This window comes from Macrosteles quadrilineatus, unplaced genomic scaffold (genome assembly GCF_028750875.1).
Source record: "Macrosteles quadrilineatus isolate MER2022 unplaced genomic scaffold, UCM_ALF_1.0 Scaffold_1__1_contigs__length_201487025, whole genome shotgun sequence".
In the NCBI taxonomy this organism is placed as follows: domain Eukaryota; kingdom Metazoa; phylum Arthropoda; class Insecta; order Hemiptera; family Cicadellidae; genus Macrosteles; species Macrosteles quadrilineatus.
The window spans coordinates 103,474,287-103,499,160 of record NW_026542594.1 but is presented as its reverse complement, the minus strand read 5'-3'; the positions used below and the strand labels follow the sequence as shown (position 1 = coordinate 103,499,160).

The 24,874-nt window shown below is 34.9% G+C and overlaps 1 protein-coding gene across 8 annotated transcripts in view; it reads right to left on the bottom strand.

Annotated features, from left to right (window-relative positions):
* The window catches only part of LOC129002135 (serine/arginine repetitive matrix protein 2-like), a 193,744-nt gene that overhangs the window by 60,824 nt on the left and 108,046 nt on the right, over nucleotides 1–24,874 (bottom strand). For 7 of the 8 annotated variants that reach the window (XR_008491578.1, XR_008491580.1, XR_008491581.1 and 4 more), the window contains 6 exons: nucleotides 15,070–15,219; nucleotides 11,940–12,143; nucleotides 11,262–11,453; nucleotides 6,877–6,978; nucleotides 1,696–2,229; nucleotides 272–385 (listed from right to left, as the gene is read on the bottom strand). Coding sequence is in view for 5 of the 8 variants with exons in the window: in XM_054429770.1 (XP_054285745.1) it covers nucleotides 272–385; nucleotides 1,696–2,229; nucleotides 6,877–6,978; nucleotides 11,262–11,453; nucleotides 11,940–12,143; nucleotides 15,070–15,219 (1,296 nt within the window). In the remaining 3 variants the exon portion in view is untranslated. The remainder of the gene's footprint in view (nucleotides 1–271; nucleotides 386–1,695; nucleotides 2,230–6,876; nucleotides 6,979–11,261; nucleotides 11,454–11,939; nucleotides 12,144–15,069; nucleotides 15,220–24,874) is intronic. The other variant, XM_054429929.1, reaches the window with a different exon arrangement.

The following is a 24,874-nucleotide window of genomic DNA, read 5'->3' as shown; positions in this document are numbered from 1 at the left end:
AGTATTTTCTCAGGCAAAGTTTCTTAAAAGAAAAGCTTAAAGCTATTAAAATAGTTTTACTAACTTCTAATGAACTTTAAATAAATACTTTATTATGATTTCAGTTTCATTAAATTTGCAAATAAAATATTCTAGCCTACATTGAAAACAGTCTTCAATAATAAAATAGAAACATATTCTAAATCATAATACAAAAATTATATTTATGTGCAATAGATGTGTTCAATCTGATATATTGATGTTATAACAACACTGTAGGTAACAGACCAACCTGGTTCCTGAGAGCCTTGCGGTTGCGCAGAGGAGGTGAATGAAGAGGTGCGCAGGATAAGACCTGCACGTGCCGAAGTGTTGCGCGCACTGCTCACACTGTTAGCTGAGTTCTCTGTTAGTCCACACCACACACACCTCATTATGACATGCACATCACTGGACTACAAACTACAATCACCATAGGGAACTGGAGATTTCACATTCCCACTGTCCCTCGGTGATTGCAGTTAACATGTTTTATTTGATATGGGGTTGTTTATTGAATAGTGAATTATCAATGGCAGGACTCTCTCCCTAAATCTAGAGAATTTGAAGACTTAATATGCCATTCCCAATATTGGAACATGTGTCGTATAATAATGTTACAAGTTAGCTATGTCACTCTATACTGTATGAATATGGTTACCGTATTAAACAGAGGAAATTTTATAATAATAAATTAAAAACATTTATTCATAAATTTTTCAAGATAATCAAATGCCTCAATTTTAATGCATGTTTTATTGTTTTCATAAACCCATGTAGTTTATATGATCATATTTTCCATTCATTGACCAAACCCATTTCAAACAAATAAACAAATTCATATTTACATTGTTAAATTGTTATAATAGGTTAATAAACACCTATCAAACCTTTAAACAGGCTATATACAAATACCCCCCCCCCCCCAATCATGCTGGTTTCGCGAACTTATTCAAGTTTATACCGCCTTACACCTTTCAACCAAATTTCATCAAAATCAAACAAAAATTACTCAAGTTATCGTGTTCACAGACAAACACACACACACACATATATATATACATAAATAAAAATTTGAATGAATGGTATTTTTGGCCTCTGGGGACATCAAAATGAAAAATTAAATCGGTCCCGGGCCTAGGTCTTACTATGCCACCTACGGTAATACTGTAGCTACTTCCCTATAGTAATTATGAAAGTGGCAGTTTCAATATATAAAATAATGTTGTAATGTATAATAAGAATTAAGAAGGTGACAAAGTTGGATGATATGATTGATACTTTTGGTGTTACAAGAAAACTGTTGTTAGGATGGATGATATTCTAGTTAAAAAATCCTAGAAGTGAACATTAAGTCACAGCTACTGTATTCACAAATACTAAGTTACTGATTTCTTTACATGCAATTTTTGTTTTTGTTTTGAGTTATTTTCCACTTTTGAGTGGGGTTTTACAATTCAGAACCATCACAGAAGTACTCTAAAGAGGAGTTATGTTTAAAACATACCTGTGAGCTCTCATACTTCACATGTAGTGGATTATTAAGTATGATTAGTGTTAAAAGGGACAAATTCATCACCTATGTTCAAGACAATGAAAACATCTCTACTCATTTAGCATTGAGTGCCATAAAACACCAATTTCATTGTTGTGAGAAAAATTATGTGATGTCAATACCTGTAGCTTGTTGGAACTTATGCTGAAGGGCACGGACAGAGTCACCTCGAACTATCGTTTTTTTTTTCTCTTCCACCGACTCTTCCTCACTTGACTTTTGTCTTCTCAGAGTTGGCGAAGAAGTTTTTGTCATTGTATCACTCGACCTCGTGGATGAAGAAGATTTTGATTTTGTGTCGTCTGTTGTAAATTTTTGTGCAGTAGAAGAAACTTTGGAAACTGTAGTTTTGGTAACATCATCTTCCTGGCTGGAAAACCTTCTTTCACTTTTGTCCTCACTCTGTACTTTCTTTAATGAACTTTTTCTGATTTTTGTTCCGGCGGTCTCCTCAGTGACTGAGGCTCTCTTGGTAGTTTTTCCGTCTTCTTCTACCTCTGTGATTCTTGGGCCAGAAGTCCGCCGGCCCCCCAGGGTCGTGGTGGTGGTGGTCAGTTTGTTGACTCCCTCGTCATCTCCTCTAGGGCTCTTGTATGTGTACTGTGACCTTGTGACCTTCCCCACAGGCTCTTCTCCGTTCTTAGCAGATATTTCACCTGAAAAAATAACCAAAATCAAAACTAGTTTACATCATCCCTTAACCTTTGGGGAATATGACCAGATAAAAACCTTCAAGTAGTAATTTCATAATACAGCATGAAACATGAACTCTTCCTGGTTAAAACTAAATCATCTATGGTGGTTAGGTTTGGGGGGAGGGATTTTGAAATGGGGTTGTTCCTATTCTTAAGCAAGCAAGTGCTTTTCATTTTTAACTACAATAAATTATTGGGGATTATCAATAATATTCATTTAATTGAATTTAAAATCTAAATTTAAAGGAGCCTGTCCAATGATTCCAAGTAAAGCAAGGCGGAAGAGCTACGAAGCTTATAAAAATCATGTATTTCTGAAATGAAATAATCATTTTACGAGTTTACTTATAAACACTAATGGTAAGACATACTTGTTAAAGACCTACTAAAGAACATGCCAACACTTTATGTCTGATAAAGAATAATAAATTTGCTATCTCAAAATGTCCTTTTTGCAATAAAATTTCATTGGATTCATCCAATGATGGTTTTAAATATTAAACTTTGTTACATCACAATATAGTAATGTCATTAGTTTTACTTTGGAGTATGTATATAAAAAACCACACAAGATAAAGATACAATAAACACACACACACACACACACTTGACACTTGATAGTAAGTAACATGATTTTATATTTTTAGACAGTATAAAATATAATGTGGTCAAATTCAACAAGCAAACACAAATCTTTACATCAAAATAATACCTTGGTCGTGTGAATGTTGGCGAGCCAGAGAAATGGCAACAAGACTGCATCCTCCTACCAACACTAAAGCTATGGGGAGCCAAGACCACAAAAACACCACTAGCACCAGTACAGACCCTAACGAAGTTACCTGATTTGATGGTAACACCATTATGTTGTTAACCTTAGATTAAGTTTTAACACTTTGATTTGAACCATGTTACGTTAAAAATAGATTTTGTTCTCTTCTGGTAATTTGATAATTACTTATTGAAGGAAAGTGTAGAATTATGGCAGTTGTTCTGAAGAAGATCATCATAATTCATCAGTCCGAGTTTTAATGGAATTTGTATAGAAATAGATTACACACACACAGCTGGAGACAAATTAAAGAAAATAAGTAATGAAAGAAACTAAAACTAAAATCATATAGAAGTGTAGTGAACTATACTTATCACAATAGACAAAAACTGCAAAATCTGTTCACTTGCATGAATTGCTTGTCACATGGCGACTCAAGACCTGATGAAGACTGAAATAAACCTCTGGCTGCAGCCAAGAAATGATTCACTACACAGTTCTATGAAAGGTCACTGACTAAAAAAAATAACAAACAAGAAGACAGCAAGGGAGGTAGACAGTGTGAAGAGTGGTAGGTAGTCGGTGGTTGTGAACTGAGTAGCCGGTTGGTGTGCAAACGCTATTTCCAGCCGTCGAGAGGACTCGACTGAAATACACGACAGAGCTGATAATCCATCAGGCGCTAATTGTAGACAGCAAAATGTTTGTCCAAAATAACACCTCTTATTCCAGCACCTCTTTGGAGCAGTAACTCCTGATGACTTTTGTGTCAGGAATAGACTGTTATTTTTGTTTCCAAATCTTCTTTTAGATTACAAACAAACAAATAAAAATCGTGTAAAACCACTTTATTATTAATTTGAAAGTCCTGTAACATTGGTTGCTTAAAATCAGTTTATGTCTATGAATCCAAATAAACTGTCAGTACTTTATTATTTTTTTCTTTCCTTTCTTTTTTTAACTCAACAAAAACAAATATATTCATTTAATTGAATTTAAAATCTAAATTTAAAGGAGCCTGTCCAATGATTCCAAGTAAAGCAAGGCGGAAGAGCTACGAAGCTTATAATAGATTTGAAAACAGGTGCCATTAGCCTATTGGGTCATAACGAACCAACTTGGCTGCAGCACCAACTTCTACATAGTTCTGTCACCCCCAACTACAGACAACAGCATCTATATATTAATTTGAAACTGTTTTTCTTTGTGACAGCTAATTTGAGAGAACGGCTGGACGTAGAAACTCGGTAGGGGTCTCTAAAGAAAGGTCTTGGTCCGTAGATGAGCCATCAAGAGAGAAACATGGTAAATTCCCTTGGGGCTCTGCCCCAGTGGCCTTTAAATTCCCATCCCATGTTATTCTTATGGAGGAAAAACGGGTTTTTGTGACAGCTAATTTGAGAGAACGGCTGGACGTAGAAACTTGGTAGGGGTCTCTAAAGAAAGGTCTTGGTCTGTAGATGAGCCATCAAAAGAGAAACGTGGTAAATTCCCTTGGGGCTCTGCCCCAGAGGCCTTTAAAGTCCCCTCTTCAGATTTGTTTACATCACGACCATACGTATACATTTACACTACTTTTTAATGAAACAGCTGTTAATATTTAAATTGTGATTTACTAAATTTGTCAAAATGAAGTGTTTGCAAAGGTTTTTGCTGATTTTAAAATTGATTTTCTTCTGCATCGTGTCATGTTTTGCAATATAATGTTGTAATATTGTAATGTTATAATGTGCAATCCTAATATCATAGTAACTCGGCTCCTCCTAATATCACAGTAACTCTTAAAATGATTTCTTATGGAGTTAACTTATGTCTATTGTATGAGTTGGTTTCTGCCTTTTTTTACCACTTCTTGGAGATTGTACGTAGGTGTGTTGCACGTAGATGATATTCTTTGCGTATTGCATCTGTAGCCGATACTTGGGTTGGTGTAATTATTACAATGGAAAAAAGCGAGAAATCCTGGACAATGTGATAGAGGCCTACTAAAAATAAAACTGAATTAGAAGAAATAGAAATGATGTTTTTTTTCTTCATTTATAATTGTTATTATAGAGAACCTAATGTGGCTATGAGTGGGAAACATTTGTAGAAAACTCTAAAAAACAAGATCAGCTTTTGAAAAAAGATAAGATATTTACAAACAATTTTGATTATATCAAACTGTTGTGTACATTGTGAGTATTTCCATAATCTTTGAGTCGACTTTTATAAAGTCATCGGAAATTATGACCGTCATTCGTTTTGAAATAACGCCTGTAATGCTTTGCAATTGCTCGAATTCGAGCAACAGGTACACTAGTAGTTAGTAAATACAAAAGCTTTGATGTAGCCTATACAGTACAATGTGTGAAGCATATCAAGCATCATCCAATTCAGCCCAGTGACAGGCAAGGTTGTGTTCCATATATTTTGAACCAAATTTTGAGATGGACACATCCACCTACAACATCAACATCGCCTACAAGATTGTACCCCCTACGACACAACAATGTTTTTTCTTACCAAGTTGGTTTGTAGGTTGATAAAATTAAGACTCTATTTATTTACCAGTAACAGAAATTGCAGGAGGTGTTATTGGTAACATTTTCTTTAGAGACAAAACTCTTATGATGTTGATGAGTTTTCCATTATCATTAATTTACTTACTTATTACACATACTGGGTGTTGTGGTCAAGAATACAACTGTCACATGGCATAATAATTTGGCTAAACCAATTAATTAACAGAGGAATAACACAATAATTTCTTATTTTAGCTATGCTAGGCTGGATTAGATGATTGATGACCAAGCCAAATGTGAAAACAAATGCGAGCCAAAGTACAGAAAATAGTCAATAGTGCAAAAAGATTTTTACATCCCGGACCTCAGCAAACCCAATCATTGGTGAAACAAGTTGGGTCATGCATGGATGGACTTACATAATAATCCAATGTACAAATAATCTTTAACTGGGTAGAAAACCCATCCTCCTACCAAAAAATCTATCCTCACTCTGAACTTTCTTTAATGAACTTTTTCTGATTTTTAAACACAATAATTAAGTAAAAAAGAACTACCAAAAAAATGTCAATCGATCTATCGTCTGAATCAGAGTCTCTATCCCTGGCACGCAGAGCTCTCAACCTACCAGACAAAGGAGGTCCGTTAGTGTCCTTCACCACCTCCTTGGTCCTTTTATTTTTAAATTTATATACAAAAGATGTGGTATAAGGTGGTTAACGTATTGATTTAAAATTCAGTTTGGCCCTAGACTTAGTAGTCATTAACACGTTTGCTACCCCAATAGTAATAAATTTTTCATTCATATGGACCTGCAACGCTCATATGCAACGGCTGGTTTTTACCCATATTCTGCCGTCGCATATGTGCGACGGCTGGTCACATTAAAATAGACTGACGTTGCATATTTGTGTCGGTGTTCCAATGTTATTAAAAAGCTTACATCTTCAAATGGTCTATTTGAAGGCGCTGAATTCTCTGCAGCGGTCTACAGAGATGTCTGTCGCACATGAATGTCACTTGGTGAGTGGATATGATGATTAGTGATGTCAGCTAACTGGTTTTTACTTTATTGTACCACTCGCCTGTGGTCTGCATGTACTGTTAACCAAGTGACACCCGGTCTATGTATAATATTCAAATGTATATTTCGGTCCGTGGCAATGACCGCAGCGTCAAATATATACGGCGATCGGTAGCAAATGTGTTAATTTGTCGTGTGGTGAGATATTCAAACAACAGGAAAATGTTAGATATTAACCAGACTAGGGTTTGTCAATCCTCTATCTATAGCAAATTCCTGACATTGATATACACAAAAAAAGGGTTTACCTTGAATGACATCCCGACTGTGCGACACTGTGCCATCGCTAGCTACGGCCGTTCTGGACGACACAACTGTATGGCTACTCTCAACCTCACTACGGAGAACCCCTGCAAAAATACAAAAATCTTTACATTTAAGGATAAAATGTGATCAAAATATACAAAGTCAAATACATACTCAATTTCTACTCTGAAAGGTGCTATAACACACTAATAAGTTTGTAATCATATTGAACTTGTTTACACAAATCAAACATGGAACTTTGAAGTGAAAAAAGTTGGTCTTGAAAACATTAGATTAACAGATATTTTGCTGTTAAATGGGGTTAAATATAAGGTCAAAAAGAAGGTCTGAACTGTTAAATATAAGAAATTTGTTATTCCCAAAAATATGCATTAAAGAGTTTTAACTTTAACTTCTCAGCATGATTTTACATTTGAACAACAAATCATAAAAAAGATAACAACTTCCAAATATATGTTCTATGAAAGTTTTAAGAACTCTTCTCACCATATAGCAGTAAAGCAGAGTTTTACATTAAACCTTGAAGGCAGTCAAAGTCTAGTCTTCTGACGTCAAACGCTATAAATAACACTGACAGACATCTCTATCATAACATTGGAGAGTTTGCTCAAATAAATTAGTACTTTCTCTTTCTTTTATGCTTTTATGTAGTAGCATATAATATGTTGAAACTAAAAATAAACTGAAGTGCTAAACTATAACAAAAGATATAGTATATTCATTGATAAAACTATATATATATATATATATATTAACGAATTTCCCCATAGTGAAGTAGTTATTACCATAGGTGGCACGGTAAGACCTATGCCCGGGATCGATTTACTTTTTCATTTTGATGTCCCCAGAGGCTAAAAACACCATTCATTCAAATTTATATACGTCCTCGAACGCGATAACTTGAGTAATTTTTGTCCAATTTTGATATATATATTAACGAATTTCCCCATAGTGAAGTAGCTATTACCATAGGTGGCACGGTAAGACCTATGCCCGGGACCAATTTCCTTTTTCATTTTGATGTCCCCAGAGGCTAAAAACATCATTCATTAAAGTTTATGTACGTCCTCGAACGCTCGATAACTTGAGTAATTTTTTTCGGATTTTTATGAAGTTTGGTTTAAAGGTACAAGGCGGGATGAACTTGGATGAGTTTGTGAACCAGCATGATCGGACCATGGGAAAGGGGTTTTACCCTAGACCAGTTTTATGGGGTTAAAATTGTCTTTTCTTATTTTTGAACCTCAAAATACCAAATTTCCCAATTTCTCTCCACTTTTTTAAAGAGCTTAAAAAACAAATAATTTAGTATATCAAAGTGTTTTTTTTTTTACAGATACTGGTAAAGGAGAAAATAAAAAAAATTGTAAATTTTAAATTCTCATGTTATTCTTAAGGAGAATATTGTAAAATGTTGTAGGCCTAGTTTGCTTGTTTATGGATATATTTTGATAAAACTTGTCTAATTTATTTATTTTATTCTAAGTTATTAATATTTTATTACTAAAAACACACTTTATTACCCTACCTGTAGGCAGCAAACCTAGGTACTCGTTAAACCTAATGTTATTTAAATACATTTGATCGAAAATCAATTCAGACAAATGGAAATTTGCTTGGTCGGCAGGTTGTATATATATATTTTAAAGTGCTATTTTTGTCGGTAGACCATAACTTCATGAATTCTTCACCAATTTTCATAAATAAGGTGTAATTTTATAGCTCTTTTTACCTACTACGCTAGGAAAGTATACAAATCACTAATTTTTCAGTAGATTTTTGTAAAAACGATCTAGTATATTATTCTGCAAGTAATTAAAATTTTAAATGTTTATTTACGTTATTCGATCAGCTGAAACATGTGAATTAAGTTAATCGAAACAAACAAATATTATTTCTCAAATCCAACTGTTTTGTTTTTACTTCATCCATGACGACCAACATACCAGTTCTTAGTCTGTGCTCTCTACAATAAATAGGTAACCCCGGAGATTAAATCAAATTATTCACTTTAAAGAAGTCAAAACAAGAACAAAAGTAAGTACGGCATGGATTCTTTAGCTTTTATATTTGTTTATTTATAACAAAGCCTTCATTTTGATATACCTACCAACCATTCTATGTATGTTTAAGAATTCCATCTTCAAACATCACCTCTTATCTTTTCTTTACTTCAGGTTTCAAAGAATAGTTATTTTGTTTCGAATTTCTTACAGACAGGTAACGGGTTGTATCAGTTTTTATTTGGTTCTTTATTAAGGGACGTAGAACGCTCTGTTGTATCCATTAGAGTTTTTTTTTTACTCATTAAGCCCTTTAGGCTCGTTAGCCTATAAACCTATGCCAAAAAAAAACTCTATTATCATGTTGATGAGAATTCTAAGCATGGTCCAAGATGGTCTGTATCTCACTTGGGCACCTACACTATCAAAGCGAAGTTGGCTGACTCTGTTCAAACTGTCATGCTCTGCAATAGTCCGTAATCCTTTCACACTAACTTTGAAGGAATTTCTCTTAAAGTTACCTTTTGCCATGACTTTAAATGAGGCATAACGGCGTATGGACAGACGCTACCAAAGGAAGGGTTGCACGTGCCAGACTCTGTTTTTTAGACATTCAGTTTGTGTGGCTTTGTCAAGGGTGCACTTTTTCAGTGAAAATTATGTGTAAAAACAAAGCCATCAAAACAAAAATCGTATATGGCCGTATTATTACTTCAAAAATAGTGTTCAAATAGGTCCTGTAAACATGTAAAAACGTAAATAACTTATTTTGAAAAGGTTAATTAGGCTATCTAAAATGTAAACCCACATCTATTCCTGAAGTAAGAACCCATACTTTAATCAACGATGCACTTACTACGCAAAATTAACTATGTTGTGCACCTCAATAGAGTAGAGAACGATTCACTATGAATGCTTCCCCAGGGTCGGCTAGATTAATATTAATATTAATGGTAATTAATAATCACACTGTATATTAAAACGTGACAGGGTTTTTTTATTTCACGATTCTGAATCAACCACTTGACGGATTTTCATGATTTTTGTGTTGAAAGAAAGATAATTTTGAGAACTAGGGAATGACGAAGCCAAGATTTTAGTTTAGGGTTTCAGTTTTTTAGAAAAAAAAGTTTTAAATTTTAAAAAATCTAGCAGCCGACGCTAACATTCTACTCTAGCTTTTGGTATAATACCATTTGCTTAACGTAACAGCTGTAAACATTGAGCGTTTTCGACACAAATTCATCATTTGGATGAAAATGAAATGACATACGTAGAATTGACTTTCAAATTTATATTATGTGTAATGCTATAATCATTGATACGTTCATTTATTTGGTAAAGAGGATTAGAAGATTATTTAAATACATAGTAAAATACTAGATGTTCTAATTCATTTTTTGGGCAGTCTTTAAAATGTTAAAATTGTTTTAGTGCAATATAATTTGTTATAACTAACAGCTGGTTGAATAAAAAAGTATTCTATAGAACTATGAGGTTAATTTATTTACTCTGTGATTTTGTAATTGATTATAGGAAACCAGTAATTTTATAACTATTGCTGTATACAAATCAAAGCTCACGAATCTTCAAAAGAAATCTTATAAAAATTATTTTACTACTCGACTTTTAGAGGAAAGGTTGGGAAAATAACAATGATCACATATTTTTATTCATCTTGGCAGCTTTTTCTTTACTATAAATTTTGAAATGCTTAAACTATGCTTGAATTAGTAATAGCCACACTATATACAGTTTTAATGGACTACTTGATTCCCGTACGTAGAACCATCAGCTCGTTATTGTTAAAATAATTGTTCTATCAATGACAATTTGAAAAAAAAAATTTAAGATTTAAAACAAATGGTGACACAATAGAAGAATCAAAATTAAAATGATTATACTATATGATCTTGAAGCTAAATGATTTGTTTTGTTTTGAAGACACATTACCGTATCTGGAGTTTTATTGACCACTTTGTTTTCCTAAAGTTATAATTGGTGTTTGCAGGGAAGTGTTTCTAACAAGGCATGTCTCTAGGGTTAACACCACCTGGTAATGGTGACTAGGACTGTTGCCCCAATGGGCAACTTGCGGGTATAAGGACCAAGACAGTGGTCGCTGAGATCAGAGAAGTTTGGCAGTGTTATTTTCTCTACTGTCCTGCCCGTGGACAAACTATATTGTAGTGTGTGGAAGGAGCGGATGTCAGAACTTTGTAGAGATGCAGATATTTAAATTCGTCCCAGGGTGTTTGGAAATATAGTTAATATGTTTAGCATTGAAGTGAACTAAAATCTTATGTAGGTAAAAACTTCAAAGGCAGATGAAATATAAGGGAGGTTAGAAAACGTAAATTTACCTCCAGTGGTGGCGATGTTTTCATGTTTTTGTATGATGGATTTGAGGCTGAGTCCTCGGTTGAGATTGTTGACCTCGGAGAGGTGACCCTCGGATTGCTGATCTTTCCCCTCGTCATCTGTAAGGATGAAGCTGTCCCTCAACTTAGCCCGAGGCTTCTGACGAGGTTGATCTTGAGGGCCATTTGTTTCTTCTAAAATTAAAATTACTAAGTTAAATAAAATTCCACTTTCAATCATCTTTATGAGGCAGATATTTTGGCGAAGCCTTTAAATTTTCATATGAGTTGGCCAGTTTCAGTTGATATTTAAAATGTAATCCCTAATATATTACTCATTTTGATGATACCTCATAAAGTATAAAAAAGGCATATATATTCCAGCTACATGCTAAATGAAACCTCTGATTATGATGAAGTGAAAGCATCTGTACAGGTAAATAGGCCTAACTTAAACATACCCTAATTAATTTTCTAAAGATATTAATGGTGTAATTATTATACCACTTAGTTGTCTAATCTGTAAAAAGTATTTAGTGTGAGCTTTGATTTAGTGTATTGGTGTGGCACAAAGCGTTCCTCAACAGCAATGTTTTTCAACAGATGTTTAGACAGCTTTGACATCCTATGATCGATGTTTCATTATTGCCCAACCTGTTCATCTACTCATGAGTTACTCACTGACGACTTTCTCATGACGCTGGACAAGCTCTCTCAGCTGTGTGGCTGTCGTCTGCTCTGGCATGTCTGACTCAGAGTCTGTATCCCTGGCACGCAGAGCTCTCAACCCACCAAACAAAGGACGTCCGTTAGTGTCCTTCACCACCTCCTTGGTCCGCTCAGTCCTCACCTCCTCCACAACCTTGATCCCAGAGTCTAAGTCATCTGTAAAGAGATATTGTCTTATATGCTTTTAATTCTTCCACCAGAAAGTTTAATATAGATTTATAGTTTGTCTGCCAAAACTTGACAAAGAAACGCAAAATATTCATTTATTTCCAAAGAAACAACTTGATTTCCAAAAAGTTTAAAAGACTAAATGTCTAATATGTACGTAAATGTGAAAACAGGGATGTGCTTGTGCTAGTGAAAGCGAGTTAAGCGATTTGGACTGGAAGCAGTAAACAATGATTCTGGGTTGGATATATACCCAGACAGCACACTTTCTCCTCAGGACATCCCACGGATATTGCGACCGGATATGCAAGATATCCCATAGCCTAGTAGTCCCATAGTAGTCCTATGGCGTAATGTCTCGCCCGGGGATGTCCTACGGATAAGCTCACAGCATATCCGTGGGACATCCGAGTCATCCCAGGGTAGTCCTCAGGACATTCTCAGGACATATGGGACTACTATGGGATGTCCCTGGGATAAAGTGTGGTCTGGCCCTGAACATAAAAAACACAAAATAGTATAGATTTAGTATGAAAAGCTTAATTATCAGTTGAGTAAATTGATTAAATAGTTAATAAACACAAATTTTGAAGAAAAAAACGAGAAAAAAGTTTTTGGCCCAGACGGGTCTTGAACCTGGTACCTTCGCCTTATGAGCCTCATCTCATACCTTATACCTCCATAAGCATCTAGACTGTCAGTGCAACTCCTAGGATCGTGATCGTGGATCAGATCGAAAAAACCCCCCACCACCGCTCCGTGCCGATGGCATGACGTCAACCATTACTGCAACGATACGGAGCTAAGTCATGAGCCTTGGTGGTGAAGTGGATAGCGTGCTGGGCTGATAATCTGAAGGTGCCGGGTTCAAATCCCACTGGTAGCACTAACTTTTTGTCAACAATTTTTTTCATATCAGCAAGTTTGGTTGGTTTGGTTAGGTTATGACAGTTTAATTTTATAATTAAAACATTGTAAAATTGAATTTGAGACATTTATAATTTTATTTTTAGAACAGAGCTATTTTTTCGATTAGTAAACCTTCATTCGAGTTTATCATTATCAGCTAGTTTGGTTAGGTTATGATAGTTTAATTATATTTCATTTAAATTTAACCTACAAATTATACGTTTTGATAGCGACAGTGATACAGATAACAATTTTCCGCGAACAGTTGGATAAGCTATGCTGATGCGCCGGTATGATTCGGAAGCGTACGACATGGTGCGGTGGTGCCACAGCGCCTCTGATCCACGATCACGATCCTCGGAGTTGCACTGGCAGTCTAGACGCTAGTTATACCTCCTGTGCTATCTGCACTTGATGATTTTCAAGTGGTCAAAGAGTAGCGGACAGTTGCAATGGTCGCAATACTTAAAATATTTTTGATACTACAGTATATATAATATGATTATGTTAATCTGTTTAGGCCTCAAGTAGTTGAATTGTTTTTCTGGTAGTCGGAGAGGATACTGGTATTTGAATATAGATTATTTATTTACCATTAGATTAGCACTGTTAATTGATTGTTATATGAAATTAGTTTTAGATTATTTTATTAATTTAAAGTTAGGATTAAATACATGTTTCACACAACTATGATAGAACTCTAGTTTTCCTGAACTCAGTGGTAGTAATATGTCAGTAAAGTAAAGTCAGCCCTTACTAGCCACAGTATTAACAAGACATATTTTCAATTTGGGAACCTTAAACTTTTAAAACAAATTATAAAACCTCAATAATTTAATGCGTGGGAATCTTATTTAATAGAAAAAAAACAGACCAAAATTATTTGTAAAATAATGAAGACGGCCCAATTATAAACTCGGAATTACTGAAAATAATTACATCAAGAACAACACTGTAATATATCCAAAATAGAAAAAAATAATGTTTCTAATATTATTTTTTATTTTTCCAATATCCTTTAAATTATCTGTTTTAACTTTGTTTAAAATGAATTAATTAAGTAGGCATAAATATTTACTTTTTGTACTATATCGTAGAGAGTTGGTAATCCCAGACCTAAATGAGAAAGGTTCAACTTTAATTCAACCGGAGTTTAGAATGGTTCTTTCACAAAACCTTTAGAAAATGCTAATGACATTGGAGAAAACCAAAGAAGGGATTAAATATAAAGGAATAACTAAAGGTATTTCCTAGCTGGATTTTTTAAACAATTCAAACCAACAGTATTTAGTTAGATAAATTAACATTTACTTAAAATCAGAAGTATATCTATTGTAAATCAAAATTTGGTAACTGTTCTTATTCAACACTACTTCTCAGATTACTATATATAACAGTTTTGTCACATCTTAATAATTTGTTCACATTTATACTCTGAATGGTGAATAAGACTTTAAAAAATTAAAACCTTTTTTTAGGTCAAGTCAAACTGCCAAGCTTACAGTTATAAAGATGTAAATGTGATGGTACAATTAGTAATCAGAGGACAGGTTGTTACATACATTGCACTTGATCATCTACAGGCTATACAGGACATTCACCTTGGCTATTGCTGTTATAGCAAACCTGTTCTAATATGGTAGACCAACTTATAACGGAAGTGATACTTCTTTATGTTTAACACTTGAAGACATGTGATTTGAAACTAAAATGGAAATTACATGAGTTGATTGAAAGGTAGATTTAAGAGTGCATGTAAGCTACACAAATAAGTTTTTGTATTTGTTCTCCAATTAAACTAACAAAACCAAAATTAACTTTAAATACCCCGCCGCAGCAAACCTGCAGACTAAGCAAATTTTCATTTGCCTGATTTAATTTTCAATACACAGTTTATTACTGGTTGTACAGAGTTTACTTGTCTTGTACAGTTAGCTACTGATCGCATACAGTTTTTTCTTGGTTGCATACATTTTATAACTGGATGTAACATACAAATGGTTACCTGTGAGTTGTTTGTTAGTGTTGGTACGTCTCAGAGCTCTCAAGCCGAACAGTGGACGTCCGTTCTCATCTGTGGGTCCGACACCATAACTGGAGGTGATGCAGTCAACTCCAGACTCGACCAGTGTCTCCACACGTTTCTGGGATCTCACTGCAACAACAACCACAACCACAACTGAACGAGGGTGTTATATACGTACATAGTGCTGACCATTGCATATACAGGGGAATAAAAAGTCAAGACCCCCCCCCCTCTAATATTTTTCCAAGTAAATATACAGAGGTATCCTGTTGGTGGTCATGCAATCTTAGCAGGAAGTTTCATTTTATGATTTTGAAATTGTTGAGTGTCCCCCCAAAAGGGGGGATTTGGGGGGCAACTCAAATATTTTAAAGGTAAACCCCCTTCAAATGACACTTCACTTCGAAGTGTTTACAAAAACTTGAAGAATGGTGAAAACTAAAGGTCGCTATCTCTTCTCCATCCAAAATGGTAGCCAATATTACCATTACGAACCAATTTTACCATTGATTTTCCACAACATTTGACGGGCTACCATTTTGGATGGAGAAGAGATAGCGAACTCTGGTTTTCACCATTGTTTAAGTTTTTGTAAACACTTCAAAATGAGGTGTCACTTGATGGGAGTTTTATTGAACTATTTTTAGTTGCCCTCCAAATCCCCCCCTTTTGGGGACACTCAAAAATTTTAAATGTAAACCCCAATCAAGTGACACCTCGTTTTGAAGTGTTTATAAAAACTTAAAGAATGGTGAAAACCAGAGTTCGCTATCTTTTCTCTATCCAAAATAGTAGTCAATATTAACATTACGAACCAATTTAGCCTAAGTTGGACACTTACCCTTCATTCAAACTGCCTGTATCACCATTTTATTGAATTGTTACTCGGAGAATTACGGTTAGTTCTGTGTATAGTCAATGATAATACATAAAAAAGGTGTTCACAGTTTCCTCTAGCATAGAATGAAATCAAATTAGATTTTATAAACTGATTGAATGGTTATAATTTTCTTTAATAAAATAACTAAAAGAACAACTACAATATAAGAACACTCCCCAATATAAGAGGGGGTCCTCTTCCGGAAAACTTTGTATATTTTAAAAGTAGTTTAGTGACTTTCTATTTTTAACTCCTAAAACTGTCTCCAATCGTAAAAAAACTCCCATTAAACCTGTTGTTTGTCATAAGCAAATAGACATATACAAATTTAAACTATGACAATTGCATCCTCCTAAAAACCGTTTGGTACTTTCTTAAGCCCCTGTAGCCCCCCCCCCCCTTGGAACCACCACTGGGTCAGATCATGACTGAGGATAAAAGATTTAGGCACTTTCAAACACCAATTCCCATGCTTATTTCTAAAATGTTGATATAGTTATGTATGTATAATATTACAGGATGATAAATCTGTTTTGAGTAAAGTATTTTTTTTTTTTATTACCTCTTTAATAGGTCAGCTTTATTAATAGAATTATGATATGAAATATGAATAGTTACTGCAAAACATAATAAAACATAAAATACAATCCTCTGTCGTGGTTTCTATTTTATCATTTAACTTGCACTTTTTAAACCTAGTGTTAATTTTTACTAATAAATTTCGGGATTCCAGGGGGGTTTTGACCCCCTAACCCCCCCCCCCTGGCTACGGCCTTGGAACTATCAATAAAAATGTATGATGTGAAGTATGATGTGTGTATCAGTGAAGCCTGAATTTGAAAGATGTTGCAGCGAGATCAGTCCCTTCAAACCACCGTAGAGTCCCGCACTACACTTGTGTCTTGCGGTTGTTGTGTCGAGTGGTTTCAAGGCGCACAATGTACGGTACTTTACTTGAGGTTGAGGAGTAGAACACCCGTACGGGTCTTACAACTAGCTGCCATTCATTATTTTTCATTTAAACTATACAACAATTTGAGATGCATTTTTTATACATAATAGAGCGCTAGGTATCTGCCACGAATACCCGGGTTTAAATCTCACCAATTCAGCTTTGGCTTCCACGTACAAATACCATACCATATTACAGATGTTTACAAAGCCGACACAGTTGGAGATGTGATTATCCATGAATGTTGTATGAATGATGACATGACAGCTTTGTTACTGACTAAGATCAGCTGATTCTTTAGCCAGGAAATCAAAAGCCTAGTTTAGGACAGCTGGGCCCAGTTGCTTTCCTCAGGATCAAAGGATTCTCTCCACTTTGAAATAATTTTATTTTTTTATTTTATCGAACAGAGTAGTAGATTAAAACGTGAACTAGGCTATTTTATTTTGTTCTGTAACAGACTCAAACGTTAACACCATTAAACACAAAATTCGACCGTTGGATATATTTGTTTATCTGGATGCTCCTGGTTATCTAACAACAAACCCTAATTTTCATTTTCAGAAGGAGTTCAGTTTGGTCAACAAAGATTAGTGGGTGTGTCTCTTGTATAATTCAGTTGGTCTTGATTTTTATTCAAACCAAAACTGTTCAAATAATTGAACAAAATTTAAAAAGGAATGTTTTATTGTTGGGAAATCTTCGCAGATACGAGTAAGTTCAACTGAAGTAGCAGACATTAAAACTTCATTACAAGAAGACTGTATGAGCTAAAGCAAATTAAACCTTTGGTAAAATTAGAAGACCCAGATTCGTGAACGACTCGTTATAGGAAGACCAAGTGAAAAAGCAAAGGTCTACTATTGACCCAACAGCTCCGGAACATCTTACGTTTGTTTATGGCTTTGTTGTTTGTTTATTTCAGCCAAGCGTGCCAGACAAGCCGTTTCAACTGGTTCCGAAGAAAAACCTGTGTTTGTAAAACATTGGTTTAAAAACAATATTCAAATAGACAGGAGACGAAATCAACATCAGCACTAACCAGAACTTCAGAATATAACACCATGACAGTGATTTATTACAGGTCTTGGAAAGTGTAGTAATAACTTGTAGAGTCTAGCGCATTTGAAAAATGTTTGTTTCAGAGATCAAGAAAAGAAAGATAATGAAAGCGTTGCCGTGTGTTATTTGTTGTCACGAACAAAGAATAGTTAAATGATAAGAACATAGTGGTAGAGTAAAGTAACTTGAAATTGCCAATTGAGCCCAAGTACTTAGGCTATGAAGGCCTAAGTACCCAGATTGTGTAAAAGATCAACACATAGATGATAAAACAACAACCTGGCAACTCAGCTAGGAATGGCCCTGGCTATTGGGTAAGGAAGGGGGTTTCCCCAACTAACTAGTAAAGACTATTTTTATTCTTTGTTAAGAGCACATTGGGAATCAGCTGTGTTCAAAATATCAGTCTATACTGTACTGTACACAATCTTGTGGTTCTATGAGACATATTGCCTATTCCTATATTCTTCCTCTGAAGTTTCTTTAAAAGGCATACAGAGTGAGGCTCACTGGTTTATAGTGAGGTTTTACTGCACTAATTATTTCTCGATTTCTCTTCATTACTGTGAGGAGAAATGCCTGATAAGTCTACGTGCTGGAACTGGAGATTTTAAACAATACGTTTCAAAATATTTATCCAGTTCAATAGATCCCTGACGTTTTATTGTTGTTATAAAATGTATCCATTAAAATATAAAATATAATGTCACATAAGCGGATAGGCCCTACATTACTTTTAAAATAATCAATTTACAGATAAAAATAAGTGTATGTTGCAAAATATCAATGTGGTCACATACTTTGCTTTGGTTATCGTGTTTAGAGTTGTTTCCGCCAATGATTTGAACAACGTTCAAATATCACAGTAACAGTTAACAGATACAGTATCATCGAAGGTTTAATTATTGGTTCAAACTGGTTCATTATTGAAAGTTTACAGTTGCAATTAATGCTACTGCAACAATTATTCAACAAAGAAACACAAAACGTATCCATCTTTGATGCATCAAATATAAACTTCTAGGAATTCTCTTATCATTAATTCTAATATACACTTATTTTTAATCAACAAATCTTCATTCTTTAATTTTACTCAAAAACCAAAATATACTTACTTTTTTGAGTTCGGAAATGAAAATTGTAGTTATTGCAGTACATTCACAAAGTGAACACGGATAAGAACATTTTAAAGTCTAGTCTCTAGATCATAAGCAGCACTGTTCTACAAAGAAATAATGATAAGGAAACTACAATGTTTTTTTAAACGAACTTATTGCACTCAACCTCGTAATTTAAGAAACAAAATTAGCAACACCGAGTAAGATCGCGATATCAAAATGGCATCTCTGTTATCAGTGGCCACGTGACTTACGGGTCGGTTGGAACACATGTTGAGTAGCAACAGGTGTTGAACAAGTACTCAAACCAGCGTGGTGCGAGATGACAATGTTCCTATGCACTTCTAACACCATAAGCATCTGCATAACTCACTTGTAGGTAGGCATTTCGTGGACAAATGACACAACAGCGATGAAACAACACGTCATTTACCAGACCTACTTGTATATCAAATGCGGCCGCACTCTGGTACAGTTTAATGATCTACAGTACAGCTACATGGGAATAAAGAGTAAACTGTGCCGTAATAGTAATCAGCTACAGTATATGTACAGTACAATGTGCATGCTCGTCAATCCGTTGTTGCCGTTATATAGGTTAAATGTTATTTAATACAAGGTTCAACCACTTTTCTTCATAGAGGCTATTATTTTGACATATTTTGTGAAATGCATCTAAATCACAAGTAAACAATCACTCTTACAGGTACTATAATAGTTGAACCAATTTTAACTATAAAATCATTTTTATCTCAGTGCTGATTGTTACGAACTGCAGTTTAGTGTGATTTTAAACTAATGAGGATTTCTTGACTCAACCAGACACTCGATTCTTTAGAAGTTCATTGTTGGTGATGGTGAGTTAATGTTGTTCAAAAATTTATTGCGGACGTTTTCCATCACGATGATAAAAAAAACAATACACAACGTTTCGGAATCTGGAATTTGATCCCGTCCTCAGGTGAAACAATGTTTTTGACTTCCTCTCTGTAGTGTATTTCAATTTAGGTTGGGTGTCTTTTCAACCCTGGCTCGCTTTCCGGCTTTGCTTCGATCGTTAAAATTGAGCTCGGGTCGAAAAGAGTCACTTTTGGCCCTAGTGATGAAATATACTATTTCGCCTTGGAGATTGACTTAAACCAAGTCAATACAACTAATTAAATTTTATTTGTTAAGGCCACATTGCTGCCGGCAATATTAGGAGTAATTTTTTTTAAACAGCATAAATGAGACTCGCTTACAGTGTTTGTCATGTTTACTTAAAACCTTTTATTAGTTTGAGACGATCAATATAATAACATTTCATAGCTTGGGGAGAGTGTTGAGTATAAAAGCCACCACAAGGACCAGCTAGAACTAGAATAGCTTAATAGATTTTCCATATTTGGAGCTATTTCAGTGACGCTAAAAATATCTCCTCACAACACGCGCCGGGCCTCGCACTTCGACCGCGGACAGCTTAACTGTAGGCCTACTACAGTATACTTTGTAGTGTGTAGGCACTACCGCGCTAAGTGATATTGGTCGGTGTAGTCAATGTAGTGTATGCCAATATCAACCAAAAACCATTTATGGCAAGAGTTATATATATTAGCCTCTATAACAAGTGAGGATATTGAGCTGTACTTGGGGGTGCACAACTTATTCCTCACTCTTATATGAGCGTCGTAGTAAGAGTTATAGTGATGGTCACTATCGCCCAGCACCGTGACATTTATTTCTACCAAGATCGCGCCGTTTGGCAGCTCGCTAGCTAGCCTCGCCCTCGCTAAGCACATTTATTTTCGCGTCTGTCCCAATTAACAGCAGTATTTTGAGCGCGAAGAGATAATTGCGCGCCGAATTCGCGGTTTCGCGCTGCCTCCCCAACAAACGTCACACTTCACACTGTGTGCTGTTGACGAAATACAATACTGTACTTGACATTGCGTCGCTACGTCGCTACCCGAGCCGTTACACTTTGTGTCTTCCACCATTGTTGATTTATTGCACACTTGTCGAGATATAGGTACTTATATAGCTACTGTATTAGTTATACAGTGTAGAAACTTAGTTGTTTGCCGCAAATACGTTTCCATTGAATTTCAAGTAAATAAAACTGTTCTAGAATATCACTTTTTATGGGGATGTTTTAGTTTTAACGCACAAAAACCTGTAGTATCTTTTAATGTGAGCAATAATCATTGATCGGCTTGAACCTGAACCTGGCCTGTGAATCAACGAGTGAACAACAAGCTTAGCATCACGGGCAGGGGCTGTCTATGTTGTGCAATTACGCGTAGGCGTTTGTGTTTCACCAGGGCCAACTGTGTTTGTTGTAAACCATAATGATGAATTAATTAGCAAGAAGTCAAATAAAATATGATAATACCCCCGCCGCAGCAAACCTGCCGACTAAGCGAATTTCCATTTGTCTGAATTGATTTTCAGTGAAATATATTTTAATAACATTAGGTTTAACGAGTACCTAGGTTTGCTGCTACAAGGAAACTAATAAAGTGTGTTTTTGAGTAAAATATTGATAGCTTAGTACAAAATAAATAAATTTGCCAAGTTTGATCAAAATATATCCATAAACAAGCAAACTACAACATTTGACAATATTCTCCATAAGAATAACATGGGTATTTTAAATTTACAATTTTTTTAATTTTCTCCGTTACTAATAATCGAACAAAAATACTTTTATATACTAAATTATTTGTTTTTTAAGCTCTTTAAAGAGGTCTAAAGAGAAATCGGGAAATTTTTTGTTTTGAGGGTCAAAAGTGAGAAAAACCAATTTTTACCCCATAAAACCCCCCGTAAAGCCCCGTTCCCATGGTCCGATCGTGCTGGTTCGCGAACTCATTCAAGTTTATCCCGCTTTACACCTTTAAACCAAATTTCATCAAAATCGGACAAAAATTACTCAAGTTATCGCGTTCACGGACGTATATATATATATATATATATATAAGTCTATATATATATATATATATATATATATATATATATATATATATATATATATACATATATAAAAATTTGAACGAATGGTGTTTTTGGCCTCTGGGGACATCAAAATGAAAAAGTAAATCGGTCCCGGGTCTAGGTCTTACCGTGCCACCTACGGTAATAGCTACTTCCCTATAGGGAAATTCGCTAAAATTAGGCATGGTTGAATCAGTAGCGGCGTTGAGGAACCTGGGCGTAAATGATCCAACCTCTTGTCTTTGCTGTCTATACTGAAATAAGCGCTACATTTGCATACATTAATCATTATCCGTCTTGTCGTGGATTAATCATTTAACGATTACACAAATTGTATCAATTTTATTGAATAAAGCAACTACGGTAATAACTAATACAACTAATAAGCCTTACTAATAACTATACTGCCCTGGGCTTGGCTTATATGAATAATCTCTCATTTCAAACAGATAATACGTTGTTTTGATGGAAAATTATTACTCACAACGCCAGGTTCAAATGCAAGTATCATACTGCAATCCGAAAAAAAGATTGAACCACAATCTTTAAAAACAAATAAAAACATAGACTACACGTCACTTCCTCTTATACTAACCGGCACTGAATTGAGCCCGAAGTTGGCATACATACATTATGGGTTACTTAGGAGATTGGACAACGTGCGGATGACTATTCATATTTTAATTTAATTGACATTGACAGAAATACTTTTTAAAAGCAAAATTAAAAGGTTGAAGAAAGTAAAAGAAAATCACTCAACGAATGACGGATCTGCACCAGACTTGGCGACGGATTGTCTCATTAGACTTCTGGTCAAAATTCCAGTGATAAGAAGCTTTCAGGGACCTTATCAGAGGCAACACAAATGTAAGGTCTGGCGAGACACAACTGAACTGTCAAAAAAAGAAACTGCTTAGAGTAGATGGATTATCCACCCTATTGAACTCCACAACATTGCTGCTAGACGAAGATAAACAACTTTCTATGCGCAATCGTGACCGGCAAGTGTGTAAATCTGTACTCTGCACTAAACAATGTTAACAGTATTAATTTACAAATATTTCTCTATTTCCATCAATTTAACTTGGAAATTATTATTATCTGTAAATATAGGCTAAGGTTGACGTGTAAAAAACGAATAGACACACTGACCTACCATTTTGTAGACTTACTAAAAAGAAAGACTGCTACCCAGTCCTGGCTATGAAATTTTTCAACCTACTCCCGGCTGCCGTCAAAGAACTAGAACCAAGGACGTTCGAAAATAAAATTGGGACTTGGCTTAAAAACAACCCCTTCTACACACTTAATGAGTATCTAGAAGACGACTACTCCTCAATAAAATGAAGTGACCTGCCGCCAAATTTAAATCAAGATCTAAGAATTTAATTTCTCAAGTTTTTTTGTTGTAAATATATGTTTTGTTTAGAAATAGTATTGACGCCATCTATCCAGTTATACTGGTCAACGATGAAGAGAAAAGTATGAAGTAAGTAAGTAAGTAAGTATGAGTATAGGCCTGCCGTAGGTTAGTTTTAGCATTGTACAATTGACTAGACTAGTCAGCCAATGATTGTGCCAACTAGCAGCAAATCAGATTTGCTGATTTTAGTGTTAACATATTCATGCTTAGAAGTCATCTATCTTTTAAAACGCTAGTAATATATTTTTTGGTACTAAACTCGACCAAAAATACAATTTAGGCTATACTTCTTTTCTCTCAATCCTTGACCTTGAACCTCATTGGTCCGTTACCCGTGTTGTTATGAGAAAAACTACGCTGTTATGAAAATGAAACTATGCTGTTATGAAAGTAAACAGCTGTTAAGTGAAACTTTTCAATTCTAAGAACTGAACTGAAATGGCTACTTTAAAAAACGGTCGTAGGTAAAGATGTAAACAAAATTGCATCATGACCATCTGTTTTGATGTAAACAAATTTCAACTTGAAAAGTTCATATGGTTGGCAACAGAATTCAGCACAAATTATGAAATTTTAAAAGCCTGTAACACGAAGGGCTTTCACGGGATATCATTAAAACCCGCAAAAGGCACATCTAGAGGATAAGAGCTTTAAATTGATACCAAATATGCCTATAAAAAATAATTATTTAGGGGTCGATTTACTGCATACAAAAAGCGAACAAATTATTTTAACAATATACATGCTTGCCTACTCGAATTAATTTTTTGTGACTATTTTAATAATTTATAAAGGGGTATTGCACATCTACAGGAAAATATCTTTCTAACAGTATGCGTAGTTTTTCCGTGCGATGCACTTGAGCTGAGAAAAAAAGGTTTAAAAACATGATTGCTTATTAATAATATATAGATTAAAATTTTGATTACAAAAACAAAACTTAATAGTAAATTATCTTGCCTTACCAACGTGGAAGAAACAATTAATTTAATTCATGTTCTTGTTCATCTTACCTTGGTGATGAACGCAGTGGTAAACAATAGGACGCGGCATTTTAACAAACACAACACTAAAACATAACCTCAAACACTGAATAAAATAACACTTTGAAACACCAAACGCGTATGCTATCTCATGCTACGACATAAAATCCCATTTTAAAACCTTAAAACCCCACACGCAAACACTGCTAAAAGCGAACATAACAACAATCTAACCCAGTTTGCGACACGTCGAGTCGAGGGCCGGCTTTAACATTTCTGATTGTTATTAGGGCAATAGTTTGGTTAGAGCTAGAGCCTACATAACAAACAACAGCATGAATAAGGGACAGGTCTGCCAACCTGCAGGAATGAGAATCCCCTGCCCCCCTACCC